At 42.0% G+C, this 24,847-nt stretch overlaps 1 protein-coding gene across 6 annotated transcripts in view; it reads right to left on the bottom strand.

The window, feature by feature from the left end:
* nek11 (NIMA-related kinase 11) overlaps window positions 1-24,847 on the bottom strand; it is a 296,435-nt gene that overhangs the window by 103,434 nt on the left and 168,154 nt on the right. For all 6 annotated transcript variants that reach the window (XM_073024305.1, XM_073024303.1, XM_073024304.1 and 3 more), the window contains 2 exons: window positions 18,369-18,447; window positions 14,748-14,833 (listed from right to left, as the gene is read on the bottom strand). In XM_073024305.1, the coding sequence (XP_072880406.1) occupies window positions 14,748-14,833; window positions 18,369-18,447 (165 nt within the window). The remainder of the gene's footprint in view (window positions 1-14,747; window positions 14,834-18,368; window positions 18,448-24,847) is intronic.

Below are 24,847 nucleotides of genomic sequence, written 5' to 3'. Positions count from 1 at the left end.
AATGTGTAAAGCAAAAGAAAACAAATCATGCAAACAATAAAAAGTAAGCAAACAACATCCAGAACTAAAGTTCATCCTTCCAGGAGAGGCGACACTTCACCTGTGAGTCTACGCCTGGTGCTCCCGGTGTGGCCTCCTATATATCGGCAAGGCCCGACATTGATTGGGAGACAGCTTCGCCAAGCACTTGCACTCTGTCCACCAGAAAAAGCGGGATCTCCCAGTGGCCACCCATTTTAATTTCACATCTCATTCCCATTCTGATATGTCAATTCATGGCCTCTTCTACTGTCGTAATGTGGCCACACTCAGGTTGGAAGAACCACACCTTATATTCCGTCTGGGTAGCCTCCAACCTGATGGCATGAACATCGATTTCTCGAACTTCTGATAATGGCCTCCCTCTCCTCTCCTTCACTAATCCCCATCCCCTTTTTTCACTCTCCTCTTATCTCCTTGCCTGCCCATCGCCTCCGTCTGGTGCTCCTCCCCCTCTTTTCTATCTTCCATGGCCTTCTATCCTCTTCTACCAGACTCCCCTTTCTCCAGCCCTGTATCTCTTTCACCAATCAACTTCCTAACTCTTTACTTCATCTCTTCCCCTTCAGGTTACACCTGTCACCTTGTGTTTCTCTCTCCCCTCACCCCCACCATTTAAATCTACTCCTCAGCTTTTTTCCTCCAGTCCTGCTTAACTGTCTCAGCCCAAAGCTTCGACTGTACTCTTTTCCGTAGGTGCTGCCTGGCCTGCTGAGTTCCTCTAGCATTTTGTGTGGGTCCTTGGAAGCCAGTCATCACTGCGGTCAGACAAGGAGCCTTTTAGCTGCAGGCCGCTGCCTCAGTTTAGTGTAGAGATGAGTAAGCCTTGCCGAGCAGCAAGCTCATCGCCGGCCCATCCCTTGCCTCTCGCCCTAACACCATGATCTTTTCAATCCGGTCCAGCACCTACATCGGCTGAGTATCAGCTCGCTCCTCGCTCTCAGGCCCACATCCCGCTGTCTTGACTCTGCTTTGCCTCGGATCTGCAGCTTTGAATTGGCTCCACGTCTGCTCCAGCAATGGATAAACGTGAGCTCAATTCCTCACTCTGGGGCCTGGGACCCAGCGCCTCAATTCGGCCTGCACGTGCCACGCCACAACCGTCCCGCACCTACAAGCTCCCACTGAAAATGTGATAAACCTGACACTGTGGGGCACATATTGTCCCATGGGAACAGCTACTTTCCCTCTACCATCCGATTCCCAAAAGGACACTGAACCCATGAACACGAACTCCCTTTTTTATTATTTCTGTTATTGCACTATTTTTAATTTATCTATTTAATATACCTATGTTCTCACTGTAATTGATTTACTTATTTATTTTTTCTATATTATCATGTATTGCACTGTACTGCTGCCACTAAGTTAACAAATATTACAATATATGCCAGAGATATTAAACCCGATTCCGATATATGGGCCAAAAAAAAAAGTGATAACTGCCCCGTCTCTCTTAAAAAAATAGTGATGTGGTATCTTTTATACACATTTGAGGGCGCAGAGAAGGCCCATGAATCTGATGAAAGTGTTCTACCAACAGAGCCATAGAAGGCACCCGTATTAAAATAGCTTGTCAATCCAAATCTCCAAAGCTCACAGAGCATATCTAACATGGCAGTCCATTTAAAAGGAGTGAAACAAGAATACGATACATGGTGATGTAACTGTCACTGCTGTTACTGTAGTGAAACCACTTACCTTCAACAAAACTGAGATTTAAAAAGCAGGAATGCATCAGCAAAATCTCAACCTCTTTTTTTGGAACACCTCAATTCAACTTGCAAACAGAACACAGAGTGTCCAGTTGCCTGTTATCGTAATTCCCTGATCTTCTCTCATTCTGACTTTGCTCACTAAGCTGTTTCATTCCCACTCGGGAAAACCTGAAGAACAGGACCCAAGCTTTTGGCGAGGCTCATTAGGCTCAAAACCAGACTCAGTTTTGAGATCAACATTTGTAAATGATGTTTTCATTTCTCCCATTTCCTCTCTCCTGCCCTCCACTGTATGATTGACCCCCCCTTTCCATTCTAAAATTTCCTCATCCTCTCGCTCTGGCATAGAATTTTTAAAACTCCATTGAATCACGCACTTTTTCAAGTTCCACTGAAATGTTCAAACATTTCTCAGCTTCTCCCTCCACAGAAGTTTCCTGACCTGTCAAACCCTGGGGTGAAGTCTGAAGTTGAAGGCTTGCTGTCTGCGAGACTGAGAGTCCAGGGCCAAGGACTGGAATACCAGAGGCAGCCTGAACTGAGGTTGGAGGCCTGTCTGTATGTGTGTGAGTGAGTGAGATGGCGGAAAAGCAGCTTGTTCCACTGCTCTTCACTCGTTTTTTTTTTGTTGTTTGTGTTGTTCTGCCAAACATTGTGAACACGCTATGTTGGCGCTGAAATGTGTGGCGACTCTTGTGGCTGCCCCATCATCAGTTCTAACATCTTCTATATTTTGCCTTTGTGTAAACAAACTCTTTAAAATGTACCTTCAGAAGTCAGCAAATAAATTAACCAAAATCTGTGGACTAAGATGATGATCAGATTGTGAGATTGCTAATCTACATTGCTGAGCATAACTCTAGTAACAAATATTTCATCATTTCTTCCTGCATTCATTCACTTCCCTTTGTCTTGACTAGGCTACATTAAGAGTTACATTTACCAACTCCTACATGTGTGATTCTTCCTCCATGAATTTGGAAATCATTAGTTCAAATGATGAAAGCAGGACAGGACAATACAGTATTATACATTCACCATATACAAAGTCTTTATATAGTTTCATCATTCATGTGTGGATGTCAGATATGGACATCTACTAATTTGATTTTTCTGTCATTTTTATATCAAGTCGGATTTTAAGTTTAAAGAACGTTTCCCAAAGGATTTCAGTTCAGGAGATGTTAATTAAGACAGAACAAACTACGGGACTCAGTTAGGAGGGAAAAGAAATGCACTCAAATCTGACAGGGTTAAATGTTCTTTCTTATTTCTTTCATTGACAACAAGTTACCTGAAGGGAATTTGCTTCATTCGGAATTAATGAGGTTCTATGTTTCAGCTGGCTTTTGCAGACAGTAGACATGTTAATACAGCAGTTCTGTCAACTGTATTGCCAATTAAAAACACATCATTTGCAAGCAATCTTTTGCTTTTTCTTCCCCCTGCACAAGCAGGATGAATAGGATGACAGTAGCATGTCCCCTGCAACTCTAGTAGCGTTTATGTCTTCATTTTATACGGCTTGTAAATGCTTGTAGTTATACTGAAATTACCTTTCTTTCCACAACTACGCAAGAAAGGCTATGAAACAAGGGGATGGGAATTTGTCCTCTACTACATTGTGCAATGAGCAATTCAACAGTGTTCACACACCGAACTCCATTTCCAAAATTTGCTTCAAAAGAACCGAAATTCAATTGCAGTGTGTATAAACTGTATACTCTTATTACATCCCATCTGTAGTACGTGGTACAGGGGAGAATTTCAGCCCAACGTTTTCTCCAGAAATCAATCGAGCTAATTAAATAACTGTACATAATCGGAACCTAATCTCTTCCACCACTATTGCAGGGCCTGTGCTGCCATTCCAGGGACATGGCGAGTGCTGTGTTGATAGAAGTGAGTGAGATAATCTCATGAAACCTCAAGAGACGAAGACAAAAAACAACGAGTGAGAGCAGTTCAGAATGCAAATCAGATTCTCTACCCACTGTCCTCCAGTTAGCTGAAAAATCAGCATCCCGCCAAGTAGCAGACAGTGCAATCGCTTTACAGTGCCAACAGGCATCAATCAGGTTAGGATTCCTGCTACTGTACATAAGGAGTTTGTACGTTTTCTCCGTGACCGCATGGGCTTGCTGTGGGTGCTCTGATTTCCTCCCACGTTCCAAAGACAAATGGGCTAGTAAGTTGAGGACATGCTACGTTGGCGCCAGAAGTGTGGTGACTCTTGTGGGCTTCCTTCTGTACCTCCTGCTGGTCGTTAATGCAAGACAACACATTTCACTGTATGTTTCGTTGTTTTGGTGTGCATGTGACAAATACAGCTAATCTTTAAGAAAAAAGTATCTCTAAACAGACAGAAGCACAGAGCAACTGGGTCACTGAAGGCGTTATGATTGCGGGGACTTCAATGTTGATGTGAATCATGGTTTGGTAATACCAGCACTGACTGGGCTGATAATTGGGTCTACAGCAGATGGTAAGGGAGGGCAGTATGAGGTATGTACCTGCTTGATCTGCAGTAGATGAATCTGTCTATGACTGACACACAGTCTGTACGTGTCCTCTTTCACACTGACAATACTCTTCATTAGGTTGCCTGGCCCTTCCTTAACAATAATAGGGGAAGATTCAGAACAGATCCAGCAGCTCCAAACTTGGTAGTTCTTATTTTCGATGAACCATCAGCAAAATCATCATAATTCCCACTCAGTGGCTTCACATCCTGGCCTACCCTCTCCTCTCTCATTAATACCTAACCAGGGTAGCAACCCTGTTTAATGAATACAGAAAAGCATTCCACGAGCAGCTGTAGGTAGACAGCTGCTTACCTAGTGAACTACATCATTTTATATGCATGGTAAGCAACGAAAGCAGCCACGCAAAAAAAACGAGCTAAAAATTAGCTGCGACACAGTAGCTTCTGGTTTGTGTAGTTTCTTTACAGCGTCAGTGATCACTGATCTGGGTCTGATTCCTGCTGGAGTTTTTTACCTCAACCCCCGTGACCATACGAGTTTCCTTCACAGCGTTCCGGTTTCCTCCCACATTGCAAACACATACAGTTAGGGTTACTAAGCTGTGGGATGCTACGTTGGCCGCCGAAAGCACGGCAACATTTGTTGGCTGCCCCTCGCGCATCCTTGCTGATTCGATACAAAGCAACACATTTCACGGTATGTTTCGATGAACACGTGACGAAGCTAATCTTCTTAAGTTGCCCCGATTATATGTCCAAAAAAAAAACAGGATTACACAACGTGAATATTGCTGCCTCATCAATCTGCTCTCAACCACGTGCAAAATGATACACAAATCAGTGCTAAACTTCCTTTGCCTATAGCCTATCTGGGATTCACCAGGACCACGTGGGTCTGGACCTTGACTGACACACATTCAGAAACGCATGAATGCAGAGGCGAAGGACAGTGACTATCTTTGAAAACAAAGCAGCATCTGAGTGCAGCTGGCATCAATAACTTCTGGTTAAAACCAAATCAAGAGGGAATTTCTCCACTGGGAGGCATCACACAGTACTGTGCAAACATTTTAGGCACATATATGCAACACACACAAAATGCTGGAATAACTCTGCAAGCCAGGCATAGAAAAGAGTACAGTCGATGCTTTGGGCCGAGACCCTTCATCAGGACTGAAGGGAAGGTTTAAACTTCTTCAGGGTAGGCATCCCTGGAACAGATTTTGCCATGTGCTAGTCCAATCACAAACAAGAGAAGACCTGCAGATGCTGGAAATCCAAGCAACACACACACACACACAAAATGCTGGAGGATCTATATTATATATGGTTGGGAAAAGGAGAAGGGAGAAGGGCAGGAGCAGGGCGCACCAGGGAGGCATTCGGTAATGATCAATAAACCATTTGCTTGGAATCAAATTACCTTGCCTGGTGTCTCAGGGCTGGGTGTGAGTGTACCCACGCTAACCCCTATCCCTGGCACTCCCACTCTGCCACCTGTCCCACACCCTTCCCAAGGCCCTCCACCCTCGCCTCACCCAACATCCTTTGTTCCTACCAGATTTACAAACTTGCTCTCTGCCCCATGTTGGCAGAAGTCTTAGGCATGCTATCTATATAATCCTTTTGCACAGAACTGTATCTCACAAAAGATTAATCATGGTTGTTGAAAGCCTTTGACTAGATTACTGGTACAGCAGGGAGGACAGCAGAGGATTGTGTGAATTCCCAGCTGAGCTGTGAAACACTTCTCTCTTCACACTTAATGCTGTTGTGACCCCTTTTAGTGCTGATTCTATTTCCCCTCTCTTTCCAGGGATCACCTGATAATTGCCTAGCAAGGTATCAGTGTGTCAGATGGAGTGGATTGAACTCAGCTGAGCAGAACACCAGGTTCCGCGATTACACTCCAAGATAATCGAGCATCCAGAATTTACACAGCAATGAATATGGGAAAAGGTTACAGAGACGGGGAGAGGTGAAACACGCAAGGTGGAGAGTTTTGGAAATGATCATAAGGATTTTTAAATTGAGATTATTTTTACAGAATCCTATGTAGGTCACAGCAGTTTATTATAATGAGGTTACCTGGCAATGGAAGTTCCAAACTGCCAATAAATCAGTTGTTCAGGTCCACTGCTGTACTGCGCACGATGTTTCGCAGTAGAGCATAGATCTACTGCAATGACTCAGTATTTAATCTGAGAAATATCATTGCCGATCCTGTGCCAAGCTTTCCGTCATGTTATTAATTATTTTTCATCCTCTTCAGTATTTTTTGAACATTTTTGATAGATTTATAAATGATTCTAAACAACACACATAGAAATGTGGGCGCCAGACCGGAGTCAAGTTTGGGCTACTTATGGAAAATGCATCTTTCCGTCAGTTTTGTGATCAAGTATCTGCCCAGGTCTTGATTACAAAATTCAACGTTGGTGCTTGATATTAAACATCCAGAGTGATGCTTCAGTGCTAAACTAAGAAGTTAAGTTGAGGCCCGACCGCTCTCAGTTTGATATAAAAGATCCTATTACAACATAGAATATGAGGGGTGCTGTCAAATGTTTTACTTAAGTTTATGTGGACAACACTAATAGCCTTATCTTCAATTTCAACACTTCCTCAGAAAACTCAAGCAAATTTGTGAAGCAGGTCTCCACAGCACACACACTATGCTAACCATCTCTAAATCCGTGCTTTTGCATGTAAGTTCTGCTCCAAAAGTACCTTCCTCCAATTAGTTTCCTACCACTGGTTTATGATTTCTTGGTTTGTCCCATCAGTTTAATGAAGAGTAGAGAACCTCTTCCCAGTTTCCTCATAAATATATATATCTCCAATATTGCTAACACAGGTTATCTGATGATTACCAGAATATTAATTTTGGAGACTTGCTATCCACAATATTTTTTGCAGAATTTCCCACACAAGCTACATACTTCATAATTAATTCGTAAGCTGTAAAGCATTTTGGCACATTTCGGAGGAGATATGAAAGCCAAAGCTGATATAGAAATGCAAGTTTTCTTTTCTTTACTAGCAGTTAAAAGTGTGGGGATTCCTACATTAACAGCAAAGAATGCCTGGATCAAAACTCTAACATAAATGTTTACCCAAGATATTTAATTCTCCTCTAAATCCAATATCCATAGCTCTTTAATCAAAAAGAACCTGACAATTATTACTCAGTCTCTGCCGAACAGAACACAATGCATTATTTATGCTCTCTGAACTGTCCTACATCAGAATTCTATATTATTTCAAATTTCTTTATCCAGATTCTCAATAGGATGGCAAAAGCTACTGAGGGAATAAATATAACTTCCAATTCTTTTCAGCGACAAACCCAAATGGTCAAATCATGACCTAACATTTCTTTAACTTTATGGTTATGATGATCAGCTTTAAAATTCAGGCCTTTGAGCAAGCAACTAATTATTTAGTAGGCATGGTTACAGATGGAATGAAGTAAAAGCCAATTCCATTGCAGAAAAGTAGGTCAGCTATGAACAAACCTGGAAGCCTCCATGTACTTGCTGTTGTAATTAACACTCAAGGATAAAAACAATCACCATAGCCACATGCAATAAGCACACAAAATATTCTGAAATTTGCCCATTATGTCACCCTTCCTCAACTCTCTCTTCCTTTTGGAAATAATTAAAACTTACTTCTTTATTCAAGTTTTTTAAACTCTTGTTCTACTGGAATTTGGTGGAATTTTTGTATTATTGCTCAGAGATTTTACTACATTTACATACATGTTCTTTTTGATTTTCTTTGGGGTCTTGTCTAAGTATAGTTACCCAAAAGCTATATGGCATATTTCAGTTCCAAAAATCGGTAATCTAATGATTGTAAACAAAAAAAAATTATTATGCTGTACAAAGTGGACCTCTTCAAAGCAACATAGACTGGATTCAGTTAAAGTGAAAGAATTGTTTGGTAAACCATTATTAAATGCCAGAACCACCCAACTCACAATGCCCTGATGACTCAGATATTCTTCTCTGATTCACTTCATAATTCAACTTGGTATAATTTCCCATTTGCTAATATACGTGTTCATCAGCAGCAGAAGCTGAAGGGAAACCTGAAAGAAGTTTATGAGATTATGAGAGGTGTAGATAGAGTACACAACTGGTATCTTTCTCCCATTTCAACTGGGTTGAAATGTCTAAGATTGAAGGGTAAGAGGGGCAGCAAATGGAGGGATATAGACCTTGTATGGTTAGAAGGGATTAGTTAGTTAGCCATTTAATTACTAGTTTAATAAGTTCAACACAACATCACTGGATGAAGGTCCTGCATTCTTCAATGTACTATGTTTTGTTTCTAGTTAGATTAAGTCTTACACAAATACTAATAGCAGAGGATGTGTCTACTCATGTGTAAATAAACTGAAGACAGTGAACTTTCCACAAAACTCTAGAGCTTTGTTCTCATCGTTTATGAAACATGTATTTGAAAACAACCCAATTAAGTTACTACCAGGCATCTGTAATCTCTTTTTCCAACAATCAACCCCAGTTATTGTGCCTAAGACTCTCTCAAAGTTGTACGGAGCACTGTGACTGTCCAGATGCTACCAGCACAACAGTGCCAAGTTCAGAGGGGAGCAATATAGATGATAGTGAATCCATAAGGGTAAACAACATTTGAAATCTAATTTATGATCTGATTCATCCCTGTGACATGTCCATTGCTGGAACAACCACCATTTATTTATCTTTAATTGCTTTTGAGTTAATGCAATAAGGTGTTCCATTGCTTGCAAGTCTGACTTGCACATAATTTGGGGTGTTTACAGTAATAGTGGACCATTTCATAAAATCGTAAGGAATAGGCGCAGAATTAAGCCACTCAGCCCGTCAAGCCTTCCCACAATTTGATCATGGCGGATTTATTTTCCCTCTACACCCCATCTACTGCCTCTTCCCCATAACCTTTGATGCCATTACTAATCAGAAAGGAGTGAAAAAGTGAACAACGTCCCTTTCTAAAGAAGCATTCATGAGTGAGATGGATTTTCCCAGTAATCAATGGTTTTTATAACCTGATTACTACTGCAAGTTTTTAAATTCTATACTGATGTAATTAATTGAGTTTAAATTCCCTAGCTGTTGTTGTCTAACTTGAACTCCTTTCTCTAAATCATTGGAGCAGGATTTTGGAACAGTAATGCAGTAAAAAAAAACCTCTTCTCCTGATCCTGCCTGCATGTTTATGCAGTAAATCAGAGACATTCATTAAAAAAAAGGCACGGGATGTGGAAAAGCTAAATAAAATACAGGCTGATAACAGTGAACTGATTGGAACAAAGTGGCAGAGAACAAAGACAAATTAATTTATGCTCAGGAATTCTCAGTTGATCTATGTATACGTTTTGGAATATGACTTCAAACCATTTGTAGTCAAGTGTGTGATTTATGTGGTAATTATTTATGCAAATTCAATTCAACAGCTTGTGATTATAATATGCATTCCCTCCAATTAACATGTTGCCAATTCTCTTTCTAATTGCCCAGCCAGATAACACCCACGGTTTGCTACTTATTCCTTCATAATTGTAAATTTCATGAAAATCATATTCCAGTTCGTAATTACTATCTGCTATCTAAATGCCGATATGTCTTGCTCTGAATATATTTGTTTTAAATTATTTTAATATGATTTATATTTAGAGATTCATGACATAGTTTTTGCAATATGATGCTTTCACTCCAATTAGCAGCCAAGTGCTGGAGTGAAGCTAATACATAGATTGAGATGGGACTGTTTGTGAATCCTATGGAGTATTTATTCCATCTAAATATTACCTATGAGTACCCCAAAGAAAGGTCAGTTCATTACAAGAGTTTTACTTAATTGGTTTACCCATGTACAAAATTAAGGGTCAATGGCTCCCCTGTTTAACCAGCAATAAAATTTGATTAAAAAAACATATAGCCTACCTTGTCCCCAGCTTCCTCCCTGATATTTTTTTCTTTTAGTTTTGAAGATACAGCACAGTAACACGCCTTTCTAGCCCAATGAGCCCGCACTGCCCAATTACACGCATGTGACCAATTCACCTACTAACGTGTATTTTTTTTTGGAATGTGGGAGGAAGCCCACGCGGTCACAGGGAGAACATACAAACTCCTCACAGACAGCAGCGGAATTGAATCTAGGTCACTGACACTGTAATAGCATTACACCAGCCTCTACTCTGCCATCAATCTCGTGCTTTATGCACAGCTTGCATTCCTCTCTATGCTATGTGCTTACTTAACTTGTCCTCAAATGCTTTTCACCTCAGATAAGCAGGGGTTACAGTTTCCACATTCCTACCCATCTCTAAAGGAAGGAGTATCTCATGGAATTCAATTAGATATATTGATTTATGTCATTTAATCAACTAGTTCTTGTCTCACCGAAGATGGAAATATCATAAGGAAGGAGAAATTCTTCTTTGCTTGCAAGTCTAAATACATGCAAGAATATCAACTTATTTCCTAACAATCACATGTCACTGAAGTCTATGGGGTAACATGTGCAGATAGGAGTACAGTTCTCACCCCACTTAGCAATAGTGACCTAAAAAAAACTTACCTTGTATATATCTACCCACTCAAACCCTTAATTTTCAGTCTTCTCTAAAGTGTAGATCTGTACAAACTTCTCTCACAAGTGCAACCCGCTGTTAGCCATCTTGTTGCACCTCTTTGCCCAATATAGTTATCGCTAATGTTCTAGCCAGGATCATCTTTATGCGAAGTCCAGTTGTTCAATTTATTATTATGAGACAGACAGAAGCCATTTGGCCTTTAATGTCCATGCTAGCACCAAAATGATCAATGCCATTCCCTCTCTCCTTATTTCGCCATTGTCCTACTACTTCTTCTCTCCCCCACGTGCCCATGCAATTTTTTTTGTCAAAACACCCACATTAAGAGGTAGCACATACCATCATACCTTTTGGATTAGGGAGGAAATGTGGCCAAAGGTAGTTGGAGCAAACTCCACACAGGCAGCGCCAGAGGTCAGAATGAAATCTGGATCGCGGTAGATGTGAGACAGTAGTACTACATCAGCCTGAACATTGCCAGGCTAATTGATGTGGGCCAGACTGATCATTCTCTGGTACACATGGATGCTTTTTTTTAAGCAGATCCCAAGAAAACCACATATTCATGCTCCCAAATCAAAAACATCTTCTTTTAATCTCCAATTAATTGTATCAGCAACCACCCCTCCTCCCCCTGTACCTTCATTACAATAGAATAGCATAAATTTTAAAAGAAAACAAACATCGGTGAACTATGGAAATACACTTATCAACTCAAATATATCTAGTATTTGAAACCATGTGAATCACCTGTGGCATAAATATTACGATTTACTCGATACTACCGCTATCCCATTGTTCAGAGGTACTGAGACACTTTTATAGGTCAAATTCTGAAGCTCCGCTGATTTGGCCAAGGGGACCAAGTGTAATATTTCTAAGCAAGCTGATGACATGACACTAAACGGGAATGTGAGTAGTGCTAAAGATATAAAGAGGCTTCAAATGGATGTAGGCAGGCCAAGTAAATGGGCCAGTGCAGCAGATGGGAACAAGAATGAAAAATGTTGAGAAACTGGGAAATGTTCAAGTTCAACTGAAGCTGCACTGTCCTTGTATACAGATCTCTATGCTAGCATGCAGATGCTAGAAAGGATACATTGCTATTTATTACAAGAAGGTTAAATAGAAGAGTGAAGATGGCTTAGCATGATTCTACGGGTCCTTTTTGGGACCACACATTGAGATGTTTGCACACTTTCCCTATTAATGATTTCTCATCTAATTTCTTCTAAATGTCAGCATGGTCCAGAACAGGGGTTCCCCACCTTTATTATGCCAGGGACCCCTACTATTAACCGAGGGGCCCATGGATCCCAGGTTGGGAACCCTTGGTCTAGAACATATGAATGCTGATTCATTGCCTGCATGTTACCAGTAGCCTTTAGACTTCCTGCACAAGCTTCAAGGGACCAAAACCTCAACTCTTTGAAAGATGCATGATAGAAAAATGTTTGAGAACTGTACCTTTCAATGAATCAGTCAAAGAAAAATCATTTTGGAAATAATTTGGAAAATGTGTGCATTGGGTAGTTAATGGTTGGGTAGAATTGAACAACTCAACTCAACCAAAAGTCATTTTTAAGAAGATCTTCTAAATTAATACCCATAATACATTCTTTACTTGTCCATTAAGTAAAGGAATAGACTAAGGGGCATTGATGATTTTTATGCAAGAGTCAAACATAGTTAAAATACTAATTTACCACACAGTCCTAAGAAACACAAGAAAGCCGTTGACTACCAACTTCACCAACCTCAAACTTTCCCGAGCACTTGACAACCACTGAAGTATTTCTGAAGTGTTATACCTATGTGAGATAGGAAAGGCAGCAGCCAACTTGTACACAGCAAGTTCCCACACACACCACTGGAATAACAGTCAGCTTTTATTTTGGTTCACTGATGTTGAGTGAGGAATGAATATTGGTCACAATACCAGAATGAACAGTCCGGCTCGTCTTTGAAATTGTGCCACTGGACCCTTTTATCCCCAGATGAGAGAGCAGATGCAGTTTGAATTTAACATCCCATCTAAGGACATCACATTTAACAAAGCAGCACATCCACACTTTCTGCTCTCCAGTCTCTGGAGTGAGATTCGAATGCACAATCTTCTAATTTGGAGGCAAGAGGGTTACCAACCTAGACACTGTCAAAGATAAAGATAATAGTTCTTTTTTTTCCAAATAGCACGGATTCTATCATTCACAGCATGTCAGCCTCTGGCTCAAAGGAACTCTCTATTGTAATAATCTCTAATACCACTCACACATTGAACAATGACTGATATTGTAACCTATGTTATTGGCCATATATTAAATGTAACACTTTGAAGCAAGCATTTCATTAAGTCGAAAGAATTAGCAGAATCAATTAAAAATGACAATGGATAACAGATGTAAAGATCTTGCCCGTAAAACATACAGAAAAGGAACAACACAAGGTAAAGATTGACTGTTAATCTGCATTAAGGTAGCTGAGCTGAACTTTAATTGGTTGCTGGCGGCTACACTCTCTCCAACAGCTATTGAAATATCTGAGCCTTTTCTGTGATCTCTCCCAGGTATTCAATATTCCACAAGGGAGCACTTAGAGCCTCTCAATTCAGATTTTCATTAAAGATTTTAAAGGCCTCGATCATATCTCAGGTTAAAGGTGTTTACAGGTATTTTATCCATTTCAATAGGTCAGTTTGATCACTGGCTTGTAATCAGCAAGAAATTTAGAACTCTTAGGAATGGTGAGTTTGAATTGACTCCTGAAACCCAAATCTCTATTGGCCATTTCAGTTTCAAAGGATGTCAGTGGGGTTTGAGAGATTAATCTACTCAAGCCAGCAGAGTGGTCATTTGAATATTATAATGAGGCTTCAGATTTATTCACCACACTGAACCTTGAAAATCTGGAGGCTAAATAGAGATGAATTAAATGCCTTTTTGATGTCTATTTCTTTCACTTTTTCTTCACAATATCCACCACTAATTGCCACTCTCCAAACTCCCCCAGTACCAGATTCAATGTACTGGGAGGTCAAATGTAAGACGAAGGTGTACAATATGTGGCAGGACCCTTAGGAGCATTGGTGGGTACAGAGGTAACCTTGGGTGCAATTCTATAACCCCCTGAAGGTGGACAAGTAGTTAGGGTGGTAAGGAAGGTATATGGCATACTTGAGTATAAACATCGGCAATATTTTGGTTAGGCCATATTTGTATAGTTCTGGTCGTCACATTCCAGGAAGGATGTAGAGGCTTTGGAAGAGGTCCACACAGTGTTGCCTGGTTTTAAAAATATCAGCTATAAGGAGAGGTTGGGCAAATTTGGTTTGTTTTCTCAAGTGCATTGCAGGTTGAGGTGCATAGATCGGGTTGACAGTCAGAACCTTTCTCCCCCCAGGGTGGAAATGTCAAATACTAGAGTACAATAGCTTTAATGTGAGGAGGGTCAACTTAAGGAAGCTTTTTGAGGCAAGTTTTTTTTAAAAAACATTTACATAAAGAGTGGTAGGTGCTTAGAGGTACTGGAAGCAAATACGGCAACAACGTTTAATAAGTATAGAGGCAGAAAAATGAATAGGCAGAGAATGGTGGGTTGTAGGCCATCTGCCGGAGACAGTGCAGTTGAAATTGGTTTCATGTTAGCAAAGACTCTAAGGGCTATGAGTCAAAGTTTGCAGGCCTCCTATGCCTACAACCACCACACACCAATAGAGCTAAGCTTCTAGTTGTTACGCTGTGAATACCGCACGCCCATCTCTTCCATTGCCTTCATTCTCATTTCCATTGGCCTAATGCCTCCAACCCTCCCACCCCATTAGTGACACTCCAGGCTTCAGTATTAGATCAGTGAAGACTACCATTGAAGATCAACTGTACATGGTCTTACTTACAAAGCTTTCTTTATTTGCAGAGCTTCTTTCTGGGAGCTTATTGTCTTGTCTTTCATGCTTATGTTTGAGAACTTGCATCTTATATTCTGTAATTTACAAAAGAGTCAAAAGAGTGATTAAAATCAAGATATGAAAGGTGCTTTGAACATTCACACAGTGTGAAGGGAAGCCTACCACTAAATCCAATAACAGACCAATAATTATGTGTAAATAATCAAAAACTGGGAACCCAAAAGCTTTCAACCTGAAACAATCACATTTCTCTTTCCACAGATGCTATCTAACCCTTACAGTTTCTGTATTTTTTTTTTTAAAAAAGAGAATAGCTTTATTTGTCACATGTACATTGAAATATACAGTAAAATTAATCATTTACATCATCTTTTTGCAGTGCCGGGGGCTACCCACAGTTGTCACCACACCGAGCGTCAACACAGCACGCTCACAACTCACTAACGCTTACTGTTCGTCTTTGGAATGTGGGAGGAAACCAGAGCACTTGGAGGAAACTCGCATCATCACAGGGAGAACATGCAAACAGTGGTGGGAATCAAACTCACATCAACGATGGCTGGCACTGTAAAGCAATTACACCAACCGCTGTGCTACTGAGCGCCCCTCATTTTGATTTCCAGCATCTGCAACTTTTTAAAAAAATATTTCCAGACAGATCATTAAAACAGTAAACTATTGAAAACAAAGTTCACCCTTTGAAGCATTCCCTCCCTATGTCACGAGTGTACAAGATGCACTGTAGTGTCTTGCCAAGTCTCGTTCAGCATCATTCCCCTAAATCTGTGACTTCTGCCAGTCAAAGGGAAGCAGGTTCATGGAACCCCACAGTCCTCAAGATCTCCTCCAAATCTCAATTCTGCTGACTTAGAACTCTATCATCATCACCAAGTCAAAGCATAGGCAGCATCTACCTGAGGCACAGGAGAGAATCACATTAATTGCTGCATTTCAATAAAGCAAATTACTATGTACGTAATGACAATTACATATGGTCAACCAGCACCAACCACACCCCACAAATCATTAAATAAAAGGAATGTCTATTTGAAAAACTGTTGTTCCCTCCTAGCACCTTAAATATAACATATGTGCTCTCTAACAATGGGTTCTCACAATTGACAGAGTACATTTTCTCAGGTATTATACAAAGTCACTTTAATACAAATTCTGAGCTCCAATCATCTATCTGTCACAGTCCGCCCAGACTGCTCCTGTCAGTAAATCCTAAGGTCCGTGACCCTTCTGTCACTGTTTGACGTGACAAGTCCTGTCAGCAATAGGAAAAACTGACAAAACTGAATGCATTTTAAAGATTTGTTTGACAGTATCAACGACACCAGTCAAGTTTCTATTCTCGTGGTTTTCCAGTCTCTTTAACTTCTAGTAAATGAATGAGCATCTTATAACACTACCCAGCCTATAGATAAAAGGATCCAAAGCTGTCTTCTTCACATGGTGTTAATTATAGTGTTCTGCATAATAAGAACGAGGACTACAGAACTGCCAAAAGTTGTTTCATTTTTCCCACATTCTAAATTAAATCATAGAATGACAGCATCTCAGAAACTGATCGCAGAGAAGATTATTTCACCCTGTCAGTCAATGCAGGCCAATAAAGAACTACTGAGACTAATCCTATTTTGTTGTCCTGAACTCTCATCCTTCTGAATAAAAACTGAGAACAACCATTTCATCAATTTATTCTGGAATTCACCCTTTCAGGTAGGAAATTCCCAATGCCTCCCAGTTTTTTGGTGAAGTTTTAATTCCTCAAATATATCTCTAACCTTTTGAATCAAAGACCTGAAATCTCCATATGTCATAAGACGGACACCTGTACAAACGGGATATTGACAGAGGAATTGTGGAGAGAGAGAACTCTCATCCCCAGCGGTGGGGGAAAGTCACCTCCCAGAGATGTGCAAGGAAGAGGTTGGCAATGCCAGGCCTTTAGTTCACCTTGAGCTGCAGAGTGGTTGCTGGTTCAGGGACCAGGCATTGTGCTGAGCCACAGGAACAAAGTTGAGAAGGAATGCAGAGTTGGTAAGCAAACAGCACCAAAGTCGGAATGAACAGCTTTTAACATGACGTGATTTTAAAATCTTGTACTTTTGGAAACTTAGGGGGACTTAGCAGAATATTGTTGAGGAATAGGCTATTCAGTCTAACATGTCCATACATATGCTTGTGCTCCACTAAAGCCTCCTTCTGCATTTCCTCGTTCACAATAACCTCTGGTCCCTTCTTCCTGAAGTACATCTGCTCTATTCTGTGATAAAAGATTCTATGTTCTCACATTTTTCTGCATGAAATAGTTACTCCTAAATTGCCTGCTGGATATATCTGTGACTTTTTCATATTCACGGCTTCTGGTTGGGGCGCTGCTATTGGAAATATCTCAAAGTGTACTCCATCAATCTGTTCCATAATCTCACCAGCTTCCATCAGTCATGTCTCAGTTTTCTCTTTTTTAAACAGCTGCAGGCTGCTCAATCTTTCCCAATGACGATAGCTTCTCAGTTCCATTGCCATTCCAATGAATTTATCTGCAAATAATTCTGACTGATGCCACTGTATGTCCGTATGTATCTATTGTGATAGAGTGTGGAACAGGCCCTTCTGGCCCTTTGAGCTATGCTGCCCAGCGATCCCCGATTCAACCCTAGCCTAATCAGAACAATTTGCAACAACTAAATAACCTACCAGCCGGCATGTCTTTGGGAGAAAACCAGAGCATTTCATGGGAAGGACACACAGCCTCCTTACAAATGACATCGGAATTGAACTCTGAACTCTGACGCCTCGAGCCATTAAAGCGTCGCACTAATCGCTATGCTACCATGGTGCCCTGGAATTCTGGAGTACTGCTACCCATATGGCCTACCTGAAATCCCAACTACACTCTTATTGTGTCCTTACTGGTTACTTCTTCCCTGATTAACTCCTTCAGATATTTCTTAGATTTGATAACATTTCTTTATCCAGCACCTTTTGAGCAACGAGATCTACTACTCCACTACTATTTGGTTGAAAGTGTTTCCTTACTTCCTGCTACCATTGAACTGAAACCTATATTCCCAAGTAACTGACCTCTTTGCAAAGGGAAATAGGTCCAACCTGTTCATCCTGTCAGAGTCTCTTATATTTTATTTTAGATTAGATTAGCTTTAGTTGTCACATGTACATCGTAACATCCAGTGAAATGCGTCGCTTGCATTGGGGATGTGCTGAGAGAAACCCACACGAGCCGCCACACTTCCAACGATAACATAGCAGGTCCATGACTCACTAACCTTACCTCTTGCGTCTTTGGAATGCCAGAGGAAAACGGAGCATTCAGAGGAAACCCAAGAGGTCACAGGGAGAACGTACAAACTCCTTACAGACTGCGATGGGAATTGCAGCCTCTGCTCTGAACTATCTAGTGTCTCCTCAGATCTTACCTCCTTCCTTGTCTAATCCCATCACATATCCTTCTATTTCTATCTTACTTCAGTACCAATCAAGCTCATCCTTAAATATATCTATTGTGTCTGCAACTGAAATTGATAGAAGACCTGGAAGGTTGGCAGTCTGGGGAGATTGGATGGGTGCTGTTTTCTCTACCTGGAGCTGTTGGTCGATATATGGAATTTTCAGTATTTCTGCAGCGGCTGGTCGATGTGATGGACTCTTTTGCAACATGCTGTGAAGAGAAAATAAAGGGCAATGCATTAGTGGAGTTCCACAATCAAGATGGCTTGGCACTGGTTTGCATTTTGTCATCGTGATGAGGGTGAGGCTGTCACTGCTCACTATCATTACTCCAGAAAACAGGCAGCAACTCCAAGATCACGTCCTGCTATAGAAACACCAACGCCCTTCAACAGAAAATCCTACAATAGGTAATGGATATGGCCCAGTTTATCATGGGTAAAGCCCTCCCCACCATTGAGCACAGCTACACAGAGCACTGTTACATGAAAGCAGCGTCCATCATCAGGGACCCCCACCACACAGGCCATGCACTATTCTCACTGCCGCCATCAGGAGGAAGGTATACGAGCCTCAGGACTCACACCACCAAGTTCAGGAATTATTACACTTCAACCATCAGGCTCTTGAAAAAGTAGGGATAACTTCACTCACCCCATCACTGAACTGTTCCCACAACCTATGCACTCATTTTAAAGGATTCTTCAGTATTTATTTCTTATTTATTATTATTATTTTTTTCATTCTTTTATATTTGAACAGTTTGTTGTCTTTTGCTCATTAGTTGTTTGTCTGCACTTTTAGGTGTGGTCTTCCACTGATTCTGTTATGGTTCTTGGATTTACTAAGTATGCCCAAAAGAAAACAAATCTCAGGGTTGTACATAGTGGCATATAACTATGCACCTTGATAATAAATTTACTTTGAACTTTTAGTGTTAAAGTCCTGATTCAGCCTTCCTCAGCAGTGTTTGCTACCTGGCAAAGTCAATGAATTGACAAAAATTTCAAAGTCTCCTACCAAATGTTGAAAGGCCTAGACAGAGAGGACATGGGGACTGTGTTTCCTATAGTGGGAGAATCTAGGATCAGAGACAACTGCCTCAGAATAGAAGGACATCAGAGATGAGAGGAATGTCTTTAGCCATAGGGTGGTGAATCAATGGAATTCATTGCCACGGACGGTTGTGGAGGCCAAATCATTGCATATATTTAAGGTAGAGGTCGATAGGTTCTTGTTTATTAAGGGTGTCAAAGGTTTCAGGGAGAAAGCAGGAGATTGAAGTTGAGAGGCGTAATGGATCAGCCATGATGGAATGGCAGAGCAGACTCAATGGACCATATGGCCTAATTCTGCTCCTGTGTCTTATGATCTTAACAAACCATGTTACTTATCATGAAAACATTAAAGACTATTTCATGAGATGTGGGTTATGGATCAAGTTCTAAGTTGTAAACATTGATTATAAAACTCACTAAACTGAGTAAAAGAAAATCGTGTCTATGGTGTATAGTTCTACAGAAAATACTGTGGAATAACTTCTTGAAAAGTTTCTCTTTAATATTTAAACTCCTGTATTTTCCTATATTTATTTCACATTCTGTAAAATTTAACTCTTTCCTTCCTGGTTTCATGTCTGTGAGGATATTTCAATACAAGTACCTGCTCAGCCAACTAGAAAGTGTCACAAATGCAGGGCAAAGAAGTTCCTTTCAAACTGATACCTGACACCAGAAGGTGTCGGAAAAGGATTTCTGCTGTTTCTTGCAACTAATCCAATGGCCAGAGCTCAAGGCTGCAAATCCCGACGAGTCCACTGGGGAGGTCAAGGACAAAGAAGGTGGCCTATCCTGGGGTCAGAGGACTGTGCATATAGATGGGTGCGTAGGTGGGAGGAGGGGAGGAACAAGGCTTCTTTCACTACTGTTGATTGTTGTGTTCTGTGTTGTTCTGCCAAGCATTGTGGGCATGCTGTTTGGGCACTGGAATATGTGATGACACTTGCATGCTGCCCCCAGCACATCCTTAGCATATTGGTTGACAACACATTTCACTGTGTGTTTCAAGGTACATACGAATAATGATTTTGCTAAACCTTTGAGTCTTAGACTGAATGGCATGAGTTGTTAGGCCAGGAGGGCCCAATACCATGCTGTATCTCTGAAAGGGCAGCATGGTAGTGAGGCGACAGGCAGAACCCATGACAACCCCAGCGACCAAGGTTGATGTAGACAGCACCCAAGGTCAGGATTGAAATGCGGCTGCTGGAGCTCTGAATCAACAATTCTACCGACCATGTTGCTCCAATATATTGAGGGAAACTTTCATTAGTGATTACCAGTATTGTCCTGCTGTTGTAAAAATCTTCAACTGACCCCTTGTATGATAAAGAACTCCTAACCCCGCAATCAATTCCCCTTGCAACTCATTTGACTACCAGCACTACACATTCTGTCACTGCAACATGATATTCGACATTCCATTATTGTTTTCCCTTTTGTACTACCTTGATGCATTTGTAGGTTTTCACAAATAAAATGAAGAGAGGTGTTTTATATTTAATGAAGCCCATAAACACATTTTATTGAACTCTAAAACCTGAACAAAAGCATTCTAAAAATCTTTACGTAACAACGTCATCACGTCAGACCAGCCTCTTAAAGAGACACCCCAACTCAATGCCGGTGGCTGTGAATTATGTACATTTCTCCCAGTTACATTACCCTATGCAGGTTCCCCCAGAATTCACTAAAGCCGGCATTGTGAGCTGTCTGGAGTTCAGATGAGCCGCTCAGCTCAGGTCCCGTGTTCCATGAGTGGAGGAACCGCAGATGTCTCCAGCTTGACCAGAGGTGCATTGACATGTTCATGGTCACGTTGTGACGCCAGGGGCATGGCAGTGGAATACTCCAAATATCGGCGGGCCGGTTTCAGGCCATCTACTGAAGTATGCTCAGGTTTACCCCTCTTATCCATGATGAGCCTTTCCTTCCCATTCCAAAATGCGGAATGGGTCATCATTAGGGGGCCTAAGGGGACGTTGGTGTGCGTCATGGTGGATGAAAACGAACGAGTTGGAATGCAGGTCAACAGGAACACAAGAGTGCTCTACGCCATGCTGGACGGTAGGAATAGGTGAAAAGGAATTGAATTTACTGAGGAGAGGCTGACCAGGCATCAGGAATTAAGTCACCTGGCGCTCACAACAGCTGCCCATATATCCAATGGCCGATCCTCTTTTAGAGCTGTTCTGATCCCCAGCAGGACCCACGGGAGATGATCATGCCAACGCTCATCGGTCAAGGAATCCCTCAGAGCAGCCTTTAAGGAGCGGTGAAACCACTCACTAGGACATTGGACTGTGGGTGATACGCTGTGGTGTGATGTAGCCTAACACGGAGGTTCTGGACCATCGCAGTCCAGGGGTCTGAAATAAATAGGGGACTGTGGTCATGGGAAATAGCAGATGGGGTGCCAAACTGGGCAACCCAGGTGCTGATCATTGCCTAAGCCATGCCTGCGGCCGTCATCGATTCTAGAGAGACGACCTCTCACCTGGTGGTACGGTCCACCATGGTAAGGAGGTGAGTGAAACCATGGGGGGTGGGGGGGAGCAAAGAGGATCAATAAGGTCCACAATGATATGATCAAACCATCACTCAGGAACCTCAAAAGGTGTCAATGACGCCCAAACATGGCACTCCACACAAACTGCAGTCCAATCACACACGTCCTTTCTGAGGCCGTGCCAAACAAACTTTAGTGCAACCAGTTTCTGTGAGGCCTTTTGGTCCGGATGTGAGGAGCCATGTAGGGAGTCAAAAACTGTCCAACTCCAGTCTGACAGCACAATGGGGTGACGGTGACTGGTTGAGACATTTCAAGGGAGAGAAACCCCAGCTTGCCCGAACTTAATGTCAGCTAACTGCAGGCCCGTGACTGTTGTTCGGTCAGCATGGACCTCTGGGTCAGTAACTTGATCAGCTGCCATGCCGGCATTGTCAACCCCTATGTGTATGACCTCAATGGCTAGCCATTGAGGTCAATCAGCCACGGTGTTATTTTTCCCTTTGATATGGTGTATATCGATTGTGAGCTCTAATATGTAGGCCAGGTGAGACAAAGGATCTGATATTTTGGCTATTGCGTGCATAACGGGTTTGTGGTCAACGAATGCTGTGAAATGGCAACCTTCTAAAAAATGGAGGACAGCCAGTTAGAGACCAAGAAGCCCACAATTAAACATGCTGTACTTCCTTTCAGGGGGAGTGGAGCTGCTGGCTGAAATAGGCAGTGGCTGTCACACACCTTCGGCCAGCACCCACAGCATAGTCTGAGGCATGGTTAGTAATGGCAATGGGTGCTTTGGGGAGCAGGTGTGACACTAGGGTCACTTTTGGTATCATGGAATGCCCTAGTCATGTCTGCTGACCAGTCAAGTATTTGGTTAGGGGTATTGCCTTTAAGTGCACCGTACAGGGAAAAGCACAAGTTCAGCAGCTCGCAGAATGAAGCGGTGATAGAGATTCACCATGCCTAAAAACTCCTGCTGTTTCTTAGTTGTGCAGGGTGGAGGAAAATCAATAACACCAGTTACTTTTGACGGGAGGGGTGTTCACCTTCTGCAGAGATGGGATGACTGAGAAAGTAAATGGCTGCCAACCCAAATCGGCATTTAGCAGAGTAATTAATTAACCCGGGTTGGCTTAAGTGCACGAAAAGTGTGTGGAGATGAACAGCGTGTTTGGATTTGGACGCACTGACGACAAGTATGTCATCCAGGTAAAAAAAAGAGAAAGTCTAAGTCTTTTAATACAGAGTCCATCAGCTGTTGGAAAGTCTGTGCTGCATTTTTCAGTCCAAACAGCACGAGCTGAAACTTCAAAAGATCAAACGGGGTTATCACAGCTGTTTTGGGAATGTCCTGAGTATACAGACATTGGATGGTAGCCCATAACTAAACTGACTTTGGAAAACAGTGACTCTCTAGCTAAATGTGTCAAATAGTCTTGGATGTGTGGGACTGGGTAATGGTCAGGGGGTGGTGGCCTCGATATGGCATTGGTAATCCCCACATGGGCAGCAACCACCATCAGACTTGGGGACCATACGGAAGGGTGAATCCCAGGGGTGATTCAACTGGCATACAGTTGAGTCTTTCTATGTTGGCAAACTTGGCCTTTGCAGTTGTCAGTTACATTGGGTCCAGTTTACGCACAAGGGCATGGATTGGCGGGCCAGTTGTGGGAACATGGCACTCGACCCCATGTTTTGCAACTGTAGTTGAGAATGTGGGCTTGGTGAGGTCTGGGAATTTGCCCAGCAGTCAAGCGAACTCACATGGCATGGTGCATGCGCTTGACCGAGTCATTGTGGAGAACTTACTGAGGGAGTAGTGTAATGATCCAAAGTCCTTGACATCTGCAAGTCAGCAGTTCTCAAAATCGCCTAATAGTCCTTAAGCACACAGGAAATCTGCACCGAGCAGGGGTCTAGCCACTTTAGCCAGGATGAAGTCCCACGTGTAATATCGCCCACTAAAGGAGAGTGTCAGGATCCACAAGTCTGGATCCTGCTGCCATTGTTGGCCTCCAGTGAGGTTTCATCCCTCTTTGCCTTCTCACCAATTGCCAATGCTGGCATTCACTTGGGCACCAGTGTCACATAAGAAGTGTCGTCCTGAAAGGGTGTCTGTGATGAAAAGTAGACAACCCTGGCAGCTGGAACCCACGGTGTTCACTCACGTCTGATGTCCCAATGTGCTGGCACTGTCGAAGCTGCAAGACGGTCAGTACTTTCTATCATTCCTACCAAAGCAAGCATGGTAAAAACATAGACCCAGTGTCATCTGTTTCACAGCCGCGGGCGTCCTTACGTTGGGGGCCTTGCTGACTGGGCTTGTTGAGACAGAGCACTACTGACTGACTGAGTGTAGACCATCACCATTTTAGCAAGCTCCATATTGACCTTCACAGTTGCATTAGTGAGGGCTATGCAAACTTGATCAGGCATTTGCTGCATGAAGAGTTTTAAAAATAAAACAAGGATGGTGATTTCCCAGGAGAGACAGCATGTGGCTCATTCACTCCAAAGGCCTATCATCGCTGAGACTGGGTAAGGAGAGCAACTGTTCGATGCACTCAGACTCCGATTGTCCAGAAGTCTGTAAAAGGAGAGTTTTCAGCAATCGGTATTTATCGTGTTCGGGCGGGTGTTCTAGCAGACTCACCATTCTCACAGCCGTTCTGAGTGACACTACCACATTAGAAAAATTCGGGGTCACCAATGTAGGTTTTCACCAATTAAATAAAGTGAGGCTTTTTATATTTAATGAAACCCATAAACACCTTTTATTGAACTCCAAACCCTAAACAAAAGTATGCTGAAAACTTTAGGTAACATCATCACGTCAGACCAGCCTCTTAAAGAGAAACCCCAGCTCAATGTCAGTGAATTATGTACATTTCTCCCAGTTACATTACCCAACACATTTATGTATGGAGTGATCTGCCTAAATGGCATGTAAAGAAAACATTTTTGACTGCTCCTTACTTCAATCTGAGGTGCCACTTTCTTTGTGAAGGCAACTATTATCCCAGAACCTAAGAAAA

This window comes from Hemitrygon akajei, chromosome 20, assembly GCF_048418815.1.
Source record: "Hemitrygon akajei chromosome 20, sHemAka1.3, whole genome shotgun sequence".
In the NCBI taxonomy this organism is placed as follows: Eukaryota; Metazoa; Chordata; class Chondrichthyes; order Myliobatiformes; family Dasyatidae; genus Hemitrygon; species Hemitrygon akajei.
The sequence above is the reverse complement of the archived record's forward strand: the minus strand, read 5'-3'. Positions and strand labels throughout refer to the sequence as shown.